The sequence below is a fragment of the Strongyloides ratti genome (genome assembly GCF_001040885.1).
Source record: "Strongyloides ratti genome assembly S_ratti_ED321, chromosome : 1".
NCBI classification, from domain to species: Eukaryota; Metazoa; Nematoda; class Chromadorea; order Rhabditida; family Strongyloididae; genus Strongyloides; species Strongyloides ratti.
In genome coordinates, this window is record NC_037307.1 from 11,329,580 (window position 1) to 11,347,807 (window position 18,228).

The 18,228-nt window shown below is 20.5% G+C and overlaps 8 protein-coding genes across 8 annotated transcripts; 6 read left to right on the forward strand and 2 right to left on the reverse strand.

Moving 5' to 3' along the window:
• Positions 1-2,599: 2,599 nt before the first annotated feature.
• SRAE_1000347700 (Malate/L-lactate dehydrogenase family-containing protein) lies at positions 2,600-3,735 on the reverse strand (the record flags this gene model as incomplete). The annotated part of the gene is made up of 2 exons (XM_024650670.1): positions 2,600-3,649; positions 3,703-3,735. The coding sequence occupies 2 exons, from the start codon at positions 3,733-3,735 to the stop codon at positions 2,600-2,602; spliced, it is 1,083 nt and encodes a 360-aa protein (XP_024504425.1).
• A 2,931-nt stretch (positions 3,736-6,666) lies between these two features.
• Positions 6,667-7,709, reverse strand: SRAE_1000347800 (K Homology domain and K Homology domain, type 1-containing protein; the record flags this gene model as incomplete). The annotated part of the gene is made up of 2 exons (XM_024650671.1): positions 6,667-7,014; positions 7,071-7,709. 2 exons carry the CDS (start codon positions 7,707-7,709, stop codon positions 6,667-6,669), a joined length of 987 nt encoding a protein of 328 aa, XP_024504426.1.
• A 158-nt stretch (positions 7,710-7,867) lies between these two features.
• On the forward strand, positions 7,868-8,924 carry SRAE_1000347900 (Immunoglobulin-like domain and Immunoglobulin-like fold domain-containing protein; the record flags this gene model as incomplete). The annotated part of the gene is made up of 2 exons (XM_024650672.1): positions 7,868-8,584; positions 8,631-8,924. The coding sequence occupies 2 exons, from the start codon at positions 7,868-7,870 to the stop codon at positions 8,922-8,924; spliced, it is 1,011 nt and encodes a 336-aa protein (XP_024504427.1).
• A 508-nt stretch (positions 8,925-9,432) lies between these two features.
• Positions 9,433-9,939, forward strand: SRAE_1000348000 (Hypothetical protein; the record flags this gene model as incomplete). The annotated part of the gene is made up of 1 exon (XM_024650674.1): positions 9,433-9,939. The coding sequence occupies one exon, from the start codon at positions 9,433-9,435 to the stop codon at positions 9,937-9,939; it is 507 nt and encodes a 168-aa protein (XP_024504428.1).
• Positions 9,940-10,816: 877 nt separating this feature from the next.
• On the forward strand, positions 10,817-12,486 carry SRAE_1000348100 (Fanconi anemia group J protein; the record flags this gene model as incomplete). Its single annotated transcript, XM_024650675.1, has 3 exons — positions 10,817-10,875; positions 10,918-12,385; positions 12,448-12,486. 3 exons carry the CDS (start codon positions 10,817-10,819, stop codon positions 12,484-12,486), a joined length of 1,566 nt encoding a protein of 521 aa, XP_024504429.1.
• A 163-nt stretch (positions 12,487-12,649) lies between these two features.
• Positions 12,650-13,612, forward strand: SRAE_1000348200 (Fanconi anemia group J protein; the record flags this gene model as incomplete). The annotated part of the gene is made up of 1 exon (XM_024650676.1): positions 12,650-13,612. The coding sequence occupies one exon, from the start codon at positions 12,650-12,652 to the stop codon at positions 13,610-13,612; it is 963 nt and encodes a 320-aa protein (XP_024504430.1).
• A 2,064-nt stretch (positions 13,613-15,676) lies between these two features.
• SRAE_1000348300 (Actin-related protein 3) lies at positions 15,677-16,987 on the forward strand (the record flags this gene model as incomplete). Its single annotated transcript, XM_024650677.1, has 2 exons — positions 15,677-16,189; positions 16,280-16,987. 2 exons carry the CDS (start codon positions 15,677-15,679, stop codon positions 16,985-16,987), a joined length of 1,221 nt encoding a protein of 406 aa, XP_024504431.1.
• Positions 16,988-17,231: 244 nt separating this feature from the next.
• Positions 17,232-17,835, forward strand: SRAE_1000348400 (Dynactin subunit 5; the record flags this gene model as incomplete). Its single annotated transcript, XM_024650678.1, has 2 exons — positions 17,232-17,519; positions 17,566-17,835. 2 exons carry the CDS (start codon positions 17,232-17,234, stop codon positions 17,833-17,835), a joined length of 558 nt encoding a protein of 185 aa, XP_024504432.1.
• Between the last annotated feature and the right edge of the window lie 393 nt (positions 17,836-18,228).

Consider the following 18,228-nt stretch of genomic DNA (forward strand, 5'->3'; position numbering starts at 1 on the left):
TTTTACTATTGTTAATAGTCTCTGAAACTTATGTCAAAAACATTCTTGAGCATGAAAGATATTGTTTTTATCTTATTAAAATGTTACAGTATTTTATTATATAAAAATAACGAATGTTAAGTTTTTTTTTATATATAATATAAAACAATATGTTTATTCTATTAAAAAATTTTGCAATTTTTTTTTTTTTTGTATAATTTGAAATTTAATAATTGTAAATAAATTAAAAATATTTTTAAAGTACTATTATTTATGATGTACTATCAAAAATTTATTTATGAAAAATTTTTTATCCCTTAATAATTTAGAAAATATACAAACTTTTTTATAACAGTAATTTTGATAATAATATATTAAAATATTAAATGCTTATTTGTATGACATCAGTTAGATTGTTTAAAAAAGTTTCAATATAAAAAAAATGTACAGACATTTTTTTAGCAGTTATATGTATATAATTTGTAGTTATAATTTCATTATTGGTTGCCGAATAATGTCAAATTTAAAAACAGCTTGGATAAAATTAAATATAAAAACTTAAAAGAAATATTAATTTGTTGTAAATTATACAAACAAAAAAAAGAGATAATTGCAGTTATCAATTATTGTGTGTAAACCAAAGGATAAATTAGTTGATAAATAAAGAGTGCTGAAAACATAGTAAAGATAAAGAATAATGGAAATGCTGGAAGAAGCCTTCTAAAAGCATCTTGTAATCTTGTTGTAAATATGAGTTTCTATAAAATAATTATTAGATGTATAATTTATTTAAAATTTACCAATACTACTGAAAGATAGCATGCTATTAAAATAATATAATCATTTAAAAAAATAATTTTTCCCAATAAAATTGAAATGAAAAGAAGATTCTAGAAATGTATTGGCATTCGATTAATATCAATTGAAATGAGCGTTTTATATTGATCATTATTAATTAATTTTTCATATTTTTTATTCATTAAGTTTTCAAAAATTGAACTTGATTTGGGTGTTAAAAATTCAAAATGTACTGGTAGAAAAGGTTCAATTTCATAATAAATTGGTAAAGTTATAATTTTTTGTTTCACATCAATATCAACAATTTGTTTAAATTTATTTTCAAGTGTTGTCTTCATTTTTTTAAAAAGTACAATTAAAATACAAAAAGAAATTATTATAAACATAGCCATTAAAAGTTTATAAGGAACAATTAAAATAAATTTTAATAAAATTATTGCGATAAAAATTATTGTTAATATAAATGAAACAATAGTTGAACCAAGTATAAGAATACTTAATAATTTCATTGTTACTATAGATGTTACAAACATTGATAATGAATTTCCATCAATATTATATCCAAAAATTTTCAATATTTTATGTAAGTGATAATAAAGGGGAAATACAGAAAAATGAAATTCAACAAGAAAAAAAAACATATGAGAAATTTAAAAAACCTTTTTCTAAAAATAATATAACATATTATTACCATAACTGGAGCAATAGCCATAATGAGAATTAAATTTTGAAAAACACATTGAAAAGCTTTCCAATGAAATTTTTCATCAATTTCAACATAATCATAAATAGATCTAAATAAATTTTAATTATTATATAGTAAAATAAATTTACATATTTATATTTTTATAATCAGTTTTATTAAAAACTTGAAAATTTTTGATTGACAAAAGTATGTATCCAAAAGCAAAGTGTAACAACAAAAATTGAAGTTTTTGAATGTGTTAGTTTATGCTTGAAATTAGTTTTAATTTCTAATTTATTGTTAAAATCACAATCATGTAATATTACCCAATTATAGAGAACCATAACTTTCAGACTCTTTAAAAAAAATTTATTTTAATTTATGATTTATAAAATATTTTTATAATTAAAAAAAAAAGACATATATATAACAATAAATATATTATAGGTAAAAAAAATAAATTCAAACAACATCATTTAAATTTTATTTTACATTAAATTTATATTTTTTAATTTACTTTTAATTATTTTAAAAATATATGCTTTCCTGAAAATAACTAAATTTATTTAAATATTTTAAAAATAATGATAGAATGAATAAAATATTAACCAGTTAAGATAAAAAAGAAAAATATTAAAAAGTTTTTGAAAATTCTAATTACAACTACAATTTTTGTATTTTTTTTAAAGTACTACCAGTCATTTTTAAAGTTAAAAAAAATAGGAGGAGTGTAATAGGCAACTATTTTTTAGTTTTATATAAATAATATATGTAATAAATATATTAAACTTTAAGCATGAAATTTTAATAAACAAATCAATTAATAAAAAAAAAATATTTGTGTATAAATAAAGGAAAAAAAATATTAAACTTAATGTTAAAATATTGAATAGAAACATAATTACTTTTTTTGTAAATATATATATATATATATTTTTTATATAGTTATAACAAATACAATATCATATGAAGATTAAATTTGTAATATTTTATAAAATTATAAATAATTTATTTGTACTTGAAAATTAATCATACATATATATATGATATATATAGTAAGAAAAATAATCATAAATATAAAAATTTATAATTATTTTTTAAATAACAATTATTTCATTAAGATAGATAATATTCTAATTAGAAAAAAATTGTGTAATCAAGATTAAGTTGTAAAGCTAATTTTTTTAAAATATCAATTTGATATTTTTCGTATATAACACCACCTTTTTTAATACACATTTCTTTTCTCTTTCTTTCAATATCTCCAGGAACCAAAACATTTTTTCCCTTTTCTACAGGTTTAAGATTTCTTGTTTCATCAAGATATTGTTGACAACGTTCCTCAAAATTATCTTCAAAACAATTAGGATCAATAACAATAAAACATTGTCCTAAATCTGCCATACCGCTTGTATCTTTTTGCCAAAATCTTATATTTTTTCCATAACTTGCTCCTGACAAAACTCCACATAATAATTCTACCATCATTCCAAGTCCAGAACCTTTATAACCACCAGTTTCTTCTATTCCCCCTAATGGCATTAAACCACCATCAGTCAAAATTTCATTTGCACTTCTTGATTGAATACCATTTTTATTAGCACCCCATGATATAGGAATTTCATCTTCTCCTTTTCTTTGAATTACCTCTATTTTTCCATATGCTACAGTTGTTGTTGCCATATCTAATGAAAAATTGTCATCTTTAATTAAAGATGGTGCTGCAAATGATATAGGATTTGAACCCATACCTTTTTCACTTGATCTACAATTAAAAACACATGGTGAGGTATTTGTAAATACCATTCCTATTAATCCTTCTCTTTCAGCCATCTCACTATAATAACTACAAATACCAAAATGATTGGATTGTTTTGCAGTTACCATACCTACACCATATTTTTTAGCTAATTCAATAGCTTTTTTTATACAAAAACTTCCAACATAAGCTCCAAGAAGATTATTACCATTAACTTGACATGTTGAAAATTTTTCTTTAACTATAGTTATATTTCCATCTTTAGAAGTTATTCCAGAAGTTAAATCATTTATATAAAATGGTAAACGTGAAACTCCATGACTATAATGTCCTTTGATGTCTGCTTCTATTAAATTTGAAGCAGTTTCCGTAGCTATATTTATTGGAACACCAACAGAAGTTAATGATTTTTCAACAAAATTCTTAATCTTAAAATAAAATAATATTAAGAAAAAAGTTGATTTTTTTTAATAAAACTTACTTTATTAAAAGGAATAACAATTTGATTTTCCATAATATATTAAATAATTATATTTAATATTAAAATGAAAGATTAACTTTTATAATTTGACCTTTCTTTTGAAGATACAACATAGTAAAGTTATGTATTTCATCTTAATTAATTGATTATTTTTGTAATGTCTATTTTCATATATTGAAATGTAGTATAACTTCTTGAAGAAAAAATAATATTACACAAAGATTAGATTAACTTTAAATTAAATGTTTATATTTCATTTAACATTTATAAAATAAATAATAAACTTATTCTAAAAATATTTAAGTAAATTATGTAAAAATTAAAACTTTTTTAAATAATAATTTTATATAAATATGAAAAAAAAATTAATTATGATAAGAAAAAAATAAATAACAAAATAAAGTTTTGAAATTATGAATAAGAATAAAAGTGTACATGATTATATTTTTTTGTAAAATTTTATGAAAAATAAAAAATAATAATAAGTTTAAATTTTTTTTTCTTCTTCCCTATAAAGTTTATTTAATTTTAACATATTTTATTGTTTATCTAAGAATATATTAGTCTTAATAAAATATGTATTTCAAATAATAATTTACACTTTATGATATATAATTTACTTTTTTATTTATTTGACATTTAAAAAATATTTTTAAAATTGTTTTTTTTTAATATTAAAATATAAAATTCTTTATTAATTTTTTTTTATTTTTTAAATTATCAATGTTTAAAATTATTTTTATAAATCATTAAAACTATTACTGTATTATGTAATTAAACATACATTTTGTAAAAACTTGATTATTTTAAAGAATAATTTAATTCTATTTTAATAATATCATGTTTCATACTTTATAATTCTTTAAAATATAAATTACGTACAATTATTATATTAGCAATATATATAACTTTAATAATAGTTTATTATTAACTTATTTACCTATAAAACATGCACATTAAATTTTCTTAAACTCTACTCTTAATTATGTGTATTTAACAAATAAGATACTAAGTAATTAAAACTTTATTTATAAAAGTAAAAATATTTTAATCCAATATTACTAACAACATTAAAAACATATTTTTTTATGATAATTTTTAACTAATTAAAAAAAAGTTTTATTAATAATTTAATAAAAATCATTGGCCATGTATCTAATTATTTATACAAAATTATCATAAATGTATCAATAATTATAGGAAAAATAAATAAACTTATAAAACATTAAAAATTTTAATTACACATATAAAAAATTTAGTTGGATTCTCCAATAAATGATAATAAAATTAAAAGTTATTTTTTTACCCTCTCTTGTAATTTACAAGTCAATGAATATTTATTAATATTTTGTAAATTTTCATTTACACTTTTTTTAAATTAAATTTACATATCACTAAATTACAAAAAAAATTTATGCAAAAAAAGTACAACAATTTTATATCCATTCTTAGAATGTTAAATAATTTTAAAATTTTTTAACAAATATTTAATTTAGTTGTAAAATAGAATTTTTAAAAAAAATATTAAGATATGTACATTTTAAATATAAAAAGTTTTGGTACTTTTTTATGATAAAGTGTAATTTATGTTCAAGAAAAATATTAATGTTTTTTTAATCATTATAATTTAAAAAAAAATCTAACAAATATGTAGTATAAATTATAATTTTGATAAATTATTTTTCATTCATCAAGTTATAAAACAGATAAACAACTTTTAATAAATAAATTTTTATAATTGATATATTATTATAGATATTAATATGAATCATTAAAATAATTGTATTTAGAAATTATCGTTATGTTACATTTAAATGGTGTAATTTTGAACAACATTCTTAAAATAACTATAATCATTTTCTAATCCATTCGAAGTAATAATAAAAAATTTATTTTTTTTGAAAATTTCATATTTATTTTTTTGAATATAATCATATGCAGTAATTTTTACATTAAAATTAGAAAATACTTTTTTAAATTTAATATATTTAGATATGATAATTATAATATCAATATTTTTAAATATACATTTATTTAAATTTTTTTTCCTACACTTTTCTTCTATAAAATTTGTATCCTTTTTTACTTTACAGATTCCTTTAATTTCATTCTTTGAAGAATTATATATTACATCTAACCATTCTATTTGACAATAAATGCTTTGACTAACTTTTTCATAAATTTCATCTTTTAATAGTAAACCTAAACCATTAAACTGTTTTTCTGGATACGTAATCATGATATATAATCCTATTTCATTATTATAAATATTTTCATTGTTGTTTAACACACCTTCAACAGTAACTTCAAAATCATTGTTTAGACTTGATATAGTTTTGGCAAATAATAAATTAAACAAAAAAATTGGATAAACTATCATATATATTAATAACATTATGTATAAAATATTGTTTAACAATTTTAAAAAATATTAACCTTTGAATATATTTGAATTCCTCATATTATTTTCAATATAAAAAATAATTTAAATTTTAAAAATATGTTACAATTTACAACAAAAAAATAAATTTTAATGCCATATATTTTTATTTTAAAATTTAAATGTTTTTTATTTTCAATATTTCAAAAAAAAATAGCAATTGTATGTTAAATTTTTAACTAAAAAAAGTTTTAAAATTTAAAATTTTAATATAATTTTACTTTTGTACTTATTTTTTTAATCAAATTTTTTACAATAATCAAAATATATTAATCAAATATTTATAATTATTTTTTTATTTTTAATTAAACTTTAAATTGATGGAAAATTAAAAAAAAAAAATAAATAAACAATAAAAAGTTTCTATAATAATTATATTTCAAATAAGATAAAATTCATTGTAATGTAAAAAAATTTATTTTTATATTAATATATTATTAATACATAAATAATTAAGATAAAATATTTACATATTTATATGTTTGAAAAAACAAAAATTAAAAATTTTTTTAAATATTGTTACATCAAACAATTGATGGTTTTTGACAAAGAGTATATATAATTTTTTTTCTTGCATATTCTAATTTTCTATAACAATCAACTTCAGAAGTTGCATGAACAGTTGTAAGAATATGTAGTGGTTCGTTAAGATGTTCACAAACATTTTGACGATATAAATCTTCCTCAACAACAGAATTTCTCATTGATCCTCTTCCTCTTATTGTTATTTTCGAATGTGTTGAATTTTCAAGATCTTTTATTGTACTACCACGTGGACCAATTAATCTACCTAAAACATTAACATTTTCTGTATTTTTAAGATAGATTTTTCCTGTCATTTGTACTCTAACACCTCTAGCTTTAATACAATTCTAAAAATAATTAAAAAAATTTTTTATTATTTATTTATTAATATGTATGAACTTACGTAATTTCTTTTAACAAAAATACTTTTATCATCCGAAATAGTAATAGGTTCATATTGCATATTTGTATTTACATTTTTGTATGGTAACATATTGATAACTGTCTCCTGTGGTGATCTTAAAATTCTTAATGATGTTGAAGAGACAACTGTTAATCCCATATCACTAGCCATATTAGTAGCAATTTCTTCAATTTCTTGAAGCTGAATATCAAATGTTTTCAATAAATTTTCGTCATCTTTTTTAATCAGACAAACTTTTCTAATAATAATTATTGCTTTATCAATTAAACCGCTTCTAGTTAAATTCATTGAAGAACCAATTGAAGTATTTCCCATTAATGTTATTGTACATAAAATTTTATAAAATCTTTCCATTAGTTTTTGATGTGATTGTGGTAAGCAGAATGCTTCAATAATTGGTATATTTACCATATTGTTTTTAATTGTTGTAGATAATTGTTTAAATTCAAAAGATGTCTGATCATATAAAATATGTCCAAGATGACCATAATTTTTGATATAATTATGATTATCATTACATTTCCAACTATTTTTTTTACGATTTTGTTTGTTATAGCATTTTTCTGCAAGATCATCAGTAAGTGAATTGATACAAGTTGATGAGGTATTCATTGCCATTATATAACAATAAATAAATTTTGGAAAGAATATATCAATATACATTCAATTTTTGTATCTTAATATAATAATTTTTAATAAAAAAAATTATCATATTAAAATTTTAAATTCAACATTTAGTAAATCATTTTTTTTTTATATTTAATATTAAATATTTTATGAATAAATTTTTACCTATTATATTATTTTTTTCTTTTTTTTTAATTATTTCACCAATTTTTGGTGATTGGAAAAATAAGAAAGAAACAACAACAACATCACCAATATTTTTTGAAGAAATAAATGAAATCAAAGATGATCCTAATATTTATGCACATTCAAAAATAAAAATTATGAGAGGAAATTTACAAAAATTAAAAAAACTTTTTATGAAAGTTTTATTTTTGGGTCAACAAAAGCGATATGAATTAAAGTTAGATGAAGGTGAAAATGATTATGAAATGATGGAAGGTATATTTATTATAATTCATTGTCCAATTTCTAATGTAAATAATCCTATTTTTTGGTATAAAAATGGTATTTTAATGAAAAATGATAATTTTAACCAATGGCGTTTCTCTATATCAATGGATGATTATAGTTTACTTATACAACCATTAATAAAGATAGAAGATAATGGAATATATGAATGTAAATGTAATGGAAGTGTTATTTCAAGAGCAAAATTTATTATACTTGATCAACATGAAGCATACATTAAAGGATTATTAAGTTATTTATTTACTGTATTATTTGTTACTCCAATAATAATTTCAGCAATAATTTATAGATATTTTAAACCAGAAATAAAAGAAAGTGAACTTGAAATAAAAAAGAAAAATAATTTGACATTATTTTATGAAGAAATGTTATTGAATCGAGAGAAGAAACATGATGTATGTATATTTACTTTTATATATAAATTTTTATTTATATTTTAAGATATTATTAACAAAAAAAATGAAGGAAGCCGTTAATGTATATAAAAATAAGACGGTACAAAAAAAAATGAACTCATTTCGTCAAGTAGGTCTAATTGAAGATGAAAAAAATAATAATGATAAAGAAATTCAGCGATCTATGAGAAAGGTTTTAAAAAATGTTACAAAAATAGCTGAACAGAGAACATTTGAATATAATGAAAAAGTATTAATAAGAAATAGAAATAATATACGAAAGCGAAATGTTAAAGAAAAAGATTCATTATTAAATATGGATAAAGTATTAAATGTTTAATAATTTTAATATATAAAATACTATATTATATTTTTACAAAATGACTTTATGACAATAACAATAGAATAATTATGAAAACATCCTATTATTATCTTTTTACACTATTTATTATCTCAAATACATTATTATTTATACCTTAACAGGTATCTATATATATATATATATATGTACATAGAAAAAGTATTTTTGTCATTGAGTATAATGATAGTAATCTATTATATGATTTTCTATTTCTTTTTACTTTTAAATATATTACCCTTCATCAGTTTTCAAATTAAAGGCAGCCGCTTCCTATTATCCATCTTGATCACCGACTTTACCTCTTTTTAAAAGTAACACCTACTATTCTAATAAAAACTCTTTAAGGTCTATCTTATAAACTTTACCATTTTTAAAATAAATTTATACATGATACATGTATAATATATTGTCCTTGAAATAAAAAAGATTTAATAACTAAATATTTATTTTCTATTATATTTTAAAAAAAAATATATATAAATATACTATGAAATATTCTAAACATTTTTTAACTACTACTATTACTGTTGTATTAATATCTCTAGAATTTACAATTATTAATTCACAAGAAAATGACAATAATAATGTTGATCAAATTAAATTTAATCTTGATAATCATATTTTAAAAGATCAAACATTACACTCTGATAGTAATCCAACAACATTTCATTACAAAGAACCAAAAAAAATTAATTGTTATGAATGTCATTCAATAGGAAATCAAAGTTGGCTTGGAACATGTACCAGAAAAAGATTTTGTACAGGTTTATGGTGTGTTAAAGGACCAGATGAAGGTGGTTTTTTCCGTGGTTGTATGGATACCTTACCATTTTTAGATCACAAAGAAAAATGTATAACATACAAAGATCCTAATGGTATTGTTAAAGAAAATTGTTATTGTAATACTGAATTTTGTAATTCTTCTAATTCATTAACTTTATCATTATTATATATTATTACTTTCTTATTAATAATTTTAAGGTATACTTTTTAAAGTAACCAATATTTAAAAGACCAATTCTTTAAATACAAAAATTATATTAACATTACAATAAAGTTTTGTATAATTGTATTTATATATTTATTTAAAATGACAATACATATCAATTATAATTTATGATTTAAAATGGATTTTAACTTATAAGTCATGGTCATTGTCAATAAAAGACAATAGTTAAATGCTATCAAAAATATTACTAATTGTTCATTAAATTTATTTATTAACTTTTTTTACAAGTATTTTTATTACAATTTTTTCTAAAAAATGTCTTTGTTATTAAATTTTTTTTTCTTGTAAATAAAAAATATATTAATATAAATATGAAAATAAATTTTAGATTTTCCAAAGTACAGACATTTTATAATCACATATACTATTATTTATATAAAAAAATATTTTCAATATCAAACATAAATTAATTATAAGAAAAGTTATTTTTATTCTTCATAAAATATTAATTTATTTAAAAAAAATTAAAAGTATCAAATTTATTGGAAAAAAATGGAATTGTAGAAATATTCAATTAATATAATAAAAATTATCTTTTAATGTAAAATTAATTATACATCTTAAAGATATAAAACAAAAAAAAATTGCCATTCTTTATTACAATGTTTGTTATCGAGAAAAATTGTATCAGTTTTAAATAAATAATTGAAACATTATAGAATTAAAATTGTTCATAAAAAAAATTTATTAATTACAATAAAATATTAAAAGTTATAATTTTATTATCTTATATATAATCACTGTCTAACAGAACTTTTCTCCAAAATTATGTTTCATAAAAATTTTAAGCAAATATTTTTGACTTTTTTTATTTTAGTTAAATATAATTAAATAAAAAATAAAATATTTATTTTTATTGAAGATGTCTAGAACTCATGGTAATCAACAAATGATAACTAGTTTTTTTAAAAAAAAATCAGAGTTTGTTTTTTATTATTTTTTAATATAACTTTTTTTTTGTAGGGAGGATACCGTAGTCAATAGAAAGCGTGCTAGAATTAAAATTAAAACAGATAATAATGAATGTAGGACTTTATGTATATCTAGTATTAATGTAGAGTTTCCTGGATTTTTCAATCCATATCCATCACAAGAATTAATAATGGAGGCAAATATTTTATCTTTTATAAAATCAAATAATGTACTTGTTGAAAGTCCTACTGGATCTGGTAAGACAATGGCATTATTATCATCAACCATTGGTTGGTTAGTAAAATACAAAAAAGAATTTTTAACTTCTATTGAAAATTGTCTTCAACATGGAACTAATAAAAGTAACAAAGAAGAATATTGTAAATCACCACAAAATAAAAAAATAAAAAGTGATGAAAAAAAATGTAGTGTTGATGAATGTTTAAATTATGATAACAATATATTAATTAAATCTTTTAATGAAGAGGAAAAAAATTCAATTAAATGTACATGTATGAATGAAATTAAAATATATTATTCAACTCGAACTCACAAACAAATAGCTCAAGTTATAAAAGAACTCAAAAGATTACCATATTGTTATGGAAATTCTAATAACATAGTTTCTATTAAACATACAATATTATCTGCTAAAGAACATACTTGTATTAATTCGGAAGTCAAACGATCATCAAATATTTCTGAAAGATGTAAAGAAATTGATTTAGATAAGAAAACAAAGTGTAGGTTCAAAATGAATTTACTTAAAAAATTTGATTTAACAATACGTAGTTCAATAGGTTTAAAAACTTCACCTGTATGGGATATTGAAGAATTAGTTCATTATGGAGAAATGTTTCGTGTTTGTCCACATTTTGCAGCATCAACTTTTCTTAGAAATGATGCTAACATAATATTTTGTCCTTTTAATTATATTGTTGATCCAATTATACGTGATACAGCTAATATTAATTTGAAAAATTCTATCGTTATACTTGATGAAGCACATAACATTGAAAGTTTTTGCCGTTCTTCAAGTAGTTTTGATTTTACAGAAAAAGAAATTATTCATTCACTAAATGATGTCTATTTGAAAAAATGTAAGCTAATTAAGCTTATTAAAAGAAATTCTAGTATTGAATTTAAAAAAGAAGAAGATGATATAGAAGTATCTGAGTTTACGATTTCATATTTAAATAAATATTTAGAAGAATTAAACTGTATAATTGAATTTTTTAAATTATTTTTAAACTGGTTTAAAAGTTTTTCTATAGAAGTTCTTAATGAACCATCAAAAACAAACATACAAGGGCGTATTTTTAGAACATCAGAAATAATGAGATCTCTTGTGATATCAAAATTAATTCGTTATAAAAATGATTTAGTAGAATTAAATCGTCTCAAGAATTCATGGATTGGTGCTATGGGATTTGCTGATGAAGATAAAAATGATATCAATAATTCAATTACTGATACAAACGAAAAATTGAAAAAATTAAAAATAAATACTTTATCAATTGTATGTATCGAAAAATTTATTTATTTTATTCGTTTTTTAAAAAAATCTCCAAATGCTTATAGAATTTTTTATTCTATAGAAAAATCGGATACTATGTTTAATATTTTTAAATATACAAATAAAGAAGTATCAAAGTTTGAAGATTCTTCATTTATATATAAATCTAACAAAGAAGAAATAAATGTAAATGGTGATGAAGTAAATTATGATAAATTTATTGCTGGAGAAGAATATAAACAAATAAAAGATAATTGTATTGTAAAAATGGAACTTTGGTGCCTTGATCCATCATTATGTTTTGTTGATGCATTTCAAGATGTACATTCAATTGTTTTGGCAAGTGGTACATTATCACCTATAAATTCTTTTATTTCTGAATTAGGAATAAAATTTGAAAAAATTGTTCAGTGTAATCAAATCATTCCTAAGGAACAAATTTTTGCATCTGTTATTAGTGTTGGTCCAAAAAACAATGATATTATTTGTACAAGAAATGAATTATTATCTCATGAAAAAGGAAATGGAACTAGTATGTTATTAGAAATTGCCTCATTAATTGTTGATATATGTGAAAATGTTGCTAAAGGTGTTTTAGTGTTTTTTCCAAGCTATTTAATGCTTGATCAAATATTAAAAAAACTTTATAAATCAAATTTAATGAAAAAATTAAAAAATGTTAAATTAGTTTTACAAGAACCACGTAAAACAAGTGATTTAGATAGTATAATGATGAGTTATGAAAAAGCAATAAAATACCCAAGCACAATATCTCAATCTTGTACAGGTGCTGTTATGTTTGCTGTTTTTAGAGGAAAATTTTCCGAAGGCATTGATTTTACTGATGATCTTGCTAGATGTGTGATATCAATTGGTATACCATTTCCTAACATTGGTGATCTTCAGGTGAAAGAAAAAAAAGATTTTAATGATAAGTTTTGTGATCAAAAGAAATTATTATCGGGTGAAGAATGGTATAAAATTGAAGCATACCGTGCAATGAATCAAGCTTTAGGACGTTGTCTTAGACATCGAAATGATTGGGGTCTTATTGTTATGGTTGACAAAAGACTACACCAAATAGTTGAAAATAATTTACCTGATAAAAATAAAATATCTAAATGGGTAGTTGAAAATATTAGATCTTTTAATAAATATGAAAATTTTCAAAAACAAATGAAACAATTTATTGTTGAAAGAGAAGACAAATTAGTTTCAAAAAAAAGTTGAAAATATTTATTATTACTAATATATTTTATTTGTATTAATTAATTAATTATTTTTTTATAAAAAATATCTTTTAACTTTTTTATACAAATATTTCTTTTAATTTTTCTATATTTTAGATTTATTTAATTTTTCTTGTTCTGTACTATAATTGATTATAACTTGATATATTGATGTTGACATACTAAATTGACAAGCTATTTTTAATTTTTTTAAAAAATCAACATATTTTTCAAAAAATTAGTTTATAAAAAAAATTTTTATTTTTAAATTAAGAAATTTAAAATTATTTTTTTTAAGGAATCTTTTTGTAAAGAATTCAAAAGTTATATCTTAACATGAATTCTAAATTAAAACTTAAATAATATTATTTTCAAAACAGTTTTTAGAATTTTTAAAATTAAATACAATTTGTGATTATTGCAAGTATAATAATTGTTAAAAAATTTTTACTTAATGTGTACTTTTATGACTGGTTTCAGATTTTGAATCTTTATATGAATTCTTGGTATAATCTGCATAAAAATCATCCCTATATTCCGTTAAAGTTTGCTTTTTAAAAATTTTATTAAAACGAATATTTTTATTGATTTCCTAATAAAACTATTTTTAAAGACTCATATCTGAATCAAATTAAAAAAAGAAATTTTTACCGTTTTTTTTAAGATTATAAATATTTTTTTAATTTTGTGTATGAGAAATAGCACCAAGAAATGGATAATTTATCATCTATTATAATATTCAAAGAAATTAGTTTAAAAAAATACAATAAATTAAAGCTACAAAATACATTAATATTTATACAAAAGTTTCCATTTTCAATCAGATTACAAAAGAAAAAAGATATACAAATAATAATTACTCAAAATAAAAAAAAATATTGCCGATAATGATAATTTTAAATTTGATAATAAAAACGTTTTTAAAAAAATCTAGACTTTTTTTTTGTTAATTTTATACTCAGATTTAAAATTTCATACCTTACTTTAAAATTAATTTTTACAAAAAAAATTTCATTCAACTTTCTTTCTCCACTTTTGTCTTTAGTTCTGACTCATCACATTTTCTCAAATTTTGTTTATAATATGGTCAAAATTATATTCAAAATTAACTATTTTTCAAGTGCTATCAAATGAGAACAATTTTAGTTTTAAATTCCAAAAATATTTTTTTTGATACTTATGCTAAGAACAAACTGGGTATATTTAGACCAATTGTGAATCTTTAAAAATAGTGAAGTTATTTTTACAGAGACAACTTATTTTTGACTAACTTTTAAGTTAATTTGAATGAAACTAGTCTCATGATAATATGAAAAGTTTCAGATAAGATAGGAAAGTCGATATTAATGAACATTTAAAAAATTTTTACGTCTTTTGCTATATATCGTTTTAAAAAAAAGATAAAAAAATTTTTTTTTTAAAATCAACTACTAATTAGCTTTCATGAAAGATTTACATTCAACCTATTTTTACTTTTCCAACAGCTTTTGAGGTATTATAAATGGTGCCAATTAATTAAGCAATAAAAATATAAAAGATCGTATCTCAAGAACAATTAAAATTTAGAATTTGTTTTGAATGTGGACTATAGCTTTAAAGTTTTAAGAAATTCATAGCGTATGGTTTCATAGTTCCAGATGATAATTTACCTGAATTATGAGTTTTACACTTTAAACTCTTACAAAATATATTTCTTGTCATATCTCGAAATAAAGAAGTTCCTTGGCAATGAAACTAAATTTAATCAGAATATCAAAAAAATTTGATCTAAAATAATTATTTTGTTTTCTTATTTAAAAAAAAATTAATTAAAACTTTTCCATATTTCATTTCACATTTATATATTTATTAGATGGTTTTATAAAAAGAATTAAATTTAAAGCTGGTCCTGCACGGAAATAAACAACTATAATGATCTAACGTACCCCCTTTTCTTTTGAGTGTTTAGTTGCGCAGATTATTTTGATCAGTCAACACTACAATAATCAATTTTATTAAAATGTTTATATTTTATTTTTTAATAATTGTTTTTTAGTAACATCTTAGTATAATTTTTAAGTAAAAAATGGTTGTCGGTCGATTACCAGCATGTGTCATTGACTGTGGCACTGGCTATACCAAAATGGGATATGCTGGAAATTCTGAACCAAGTTTTATTATTCCTTCATCAATTGCTATAAAAGAAAAAAATGCATCATCAAATGCTGCTGCTTTAAGATGGAATACAGTTGGAAAAGTTGATGATCTGGATTTTTTTACTGGTGATGATTGTTTTTTGCCATCAGCAGCTAATTATTCCGTTAAATATCCAATAAGACATGGAATTGTTGAAGATTGGGATCTTATGGAAAGATATTGGGAACATTGTATTTTTAAGTATCTTAGAGCTGAACCAGAAGATCATTATTTTTTACTAACTGAACCTCCTTTAAATACACCAGAAAATAGAGAATTAACTGCAGAAATTATGTTTGAAACATTTAATGTTCCTGGTTTGTATATAGCTGTTCAAGCTGTACTAGCACTTGCAGCTTCATGGCAGCACAAAAATATATCTGTAAAATCATTAACAGGATTAGTAAGTTAAATAATCTTTTATTTTTAATATATTTTATTTTATGTTGTGGATAGTGGTGATGGGGTAACTCATTGTATTCCAGTAGCAGAGGGTTACGTTATTGGAAGTTGTATTAAACATATTCCTATTGCCGGACGTGATATAACATATTTTATTCAATCACAATTGAGAGAACGTGAACAAATTCCTCCAGAACAAAGTTACGAAGTTGCTAAAGCTATTAAGGAGAAATATTGTTATGTTTGTCCAGATATTCTTAAAGAATTTCATAAATATGATACAGAACCAGAAAAATGGATTAAAGAGTATAATAGTATTAATAATATTACTAAAAAATCTTTTTCATGTGACATAGGTTATGAGAGATTTATGGGACCTGAAATTTTTTTCCATCCAGAATTTGTTAACTCAGACTATACAACATCAATCTCTGAAACAGTTGATAATGTCATTCAACAATGTCCAATAGATGTCAGAAGAGGATTATATGAAAATATTGTTTTATCTGGTGGTTCAACAATGTTTAAAGATTTTGGAAGGCGAATGCAACGAGATATTAAGAAGATTTCTGATAATAGATTGGCATTATCAGAACAGTTGTCTGGTGGTAAATTAAAGCCTAAACCAATTGATGTTCAAGTATTTACTCATAAGATGCAAAGATATGCTGTATGGTTTGGAGGTTCTATGTTAGCTTCTACAGCTGAATTTTATTCAGTTTCTCATACTAAAGCAGAATACTTAGAAAAAGGTGCTTCTATTTGTAGACATAATCCTGTTTTTGGACAATTAGCTTGAAATTGGCATTTTTAACTTATTAACTTTATTTTTTTAAAGAAATATTTTGGCTTTAAATTTTATTAACAAAAATATTTAAATAGTAATGATTGTGTCTTTGAATCAACCTTTACTTTTTGTTACTTCAATAATCGTAAAATTTTTTGTAAAAATCAAATAAGATTTTTTTTCATTTTTTATCCGTGTTTCGGTATTTTATTTATTTTTATAAATATATTTTCTTATCTTTTCTCTTATAGAAAATATGACAGAATTGCCTAGAATATACTATAATAAAGATGACTATTTTCAAACAGCAACTGGAAATAGAATTGCTAAAAATTGTAATTTAATGGGAAGTGTGAATTTAATATTAAGTGGTAAAGTTACTGTGATGGATCGTTGTACATTACGTGGTGATTTGAATATGATACGAATAGGGAGTTTTACCGTTTTTCGTGAAAATTGTATTATTAGACCAAGTTATAAATTATATCAAAAAGGTTTTATGTTTTATACAGTTCAAATAGGTTCCAATGTTTTTATTGATGAGGTATAATTTTTTTTTTATATATTTAAATAATATTTGTTGAATTTAGAATTGTATTATAATGTCTGTTCAAATGGGGGCATATGTATTTGTTGGTAAAAATTGTGTTATAGGAAGAGGTGTACATATAAAAGAGTGTTGCCAAATATTACCAGATACAGTTATTCCAGAAAACACAGCATTTCCACCATTCAGTGTTATTGGAGGGAACCCAGCAAAAATAGTTGGTGAAACACCTAAAAATTTTCAATATATGATGATTGAAATGACACAAGAATTTTATGAAAAATTTACAGCTAAAAGTGTTGGTCAATTGTAAATATTTATTTATATGCAAAAAAAATATAAAATTATATTAAATTTGAATGATTATAATAAAGTTATCAAAAGAAAAAATGACACTTATTTTTCTACATCTAAAAAGAATATTGAGTGTTAACATCAATTTTGCTAAGTATAAAAACATTCTAAGAAAATTGTGAAAAAACATTATTAAATAAAAAAATATATATTTTGAAATATAAAAAGGGGCATTATAAGAAAGATGTTTCATATAAAATTAAAAATAAACTTATGAGTAATATATATAAAGGAAAATTTTATAAATTTGAAAATAATTATATATGAGCTTAAACTTTTAAAAAAAGTTAAGAAAATTGATAATAAGTTTTTTAATAAAATTTTAATAAAAAAATAAATTTTAAAATTATTT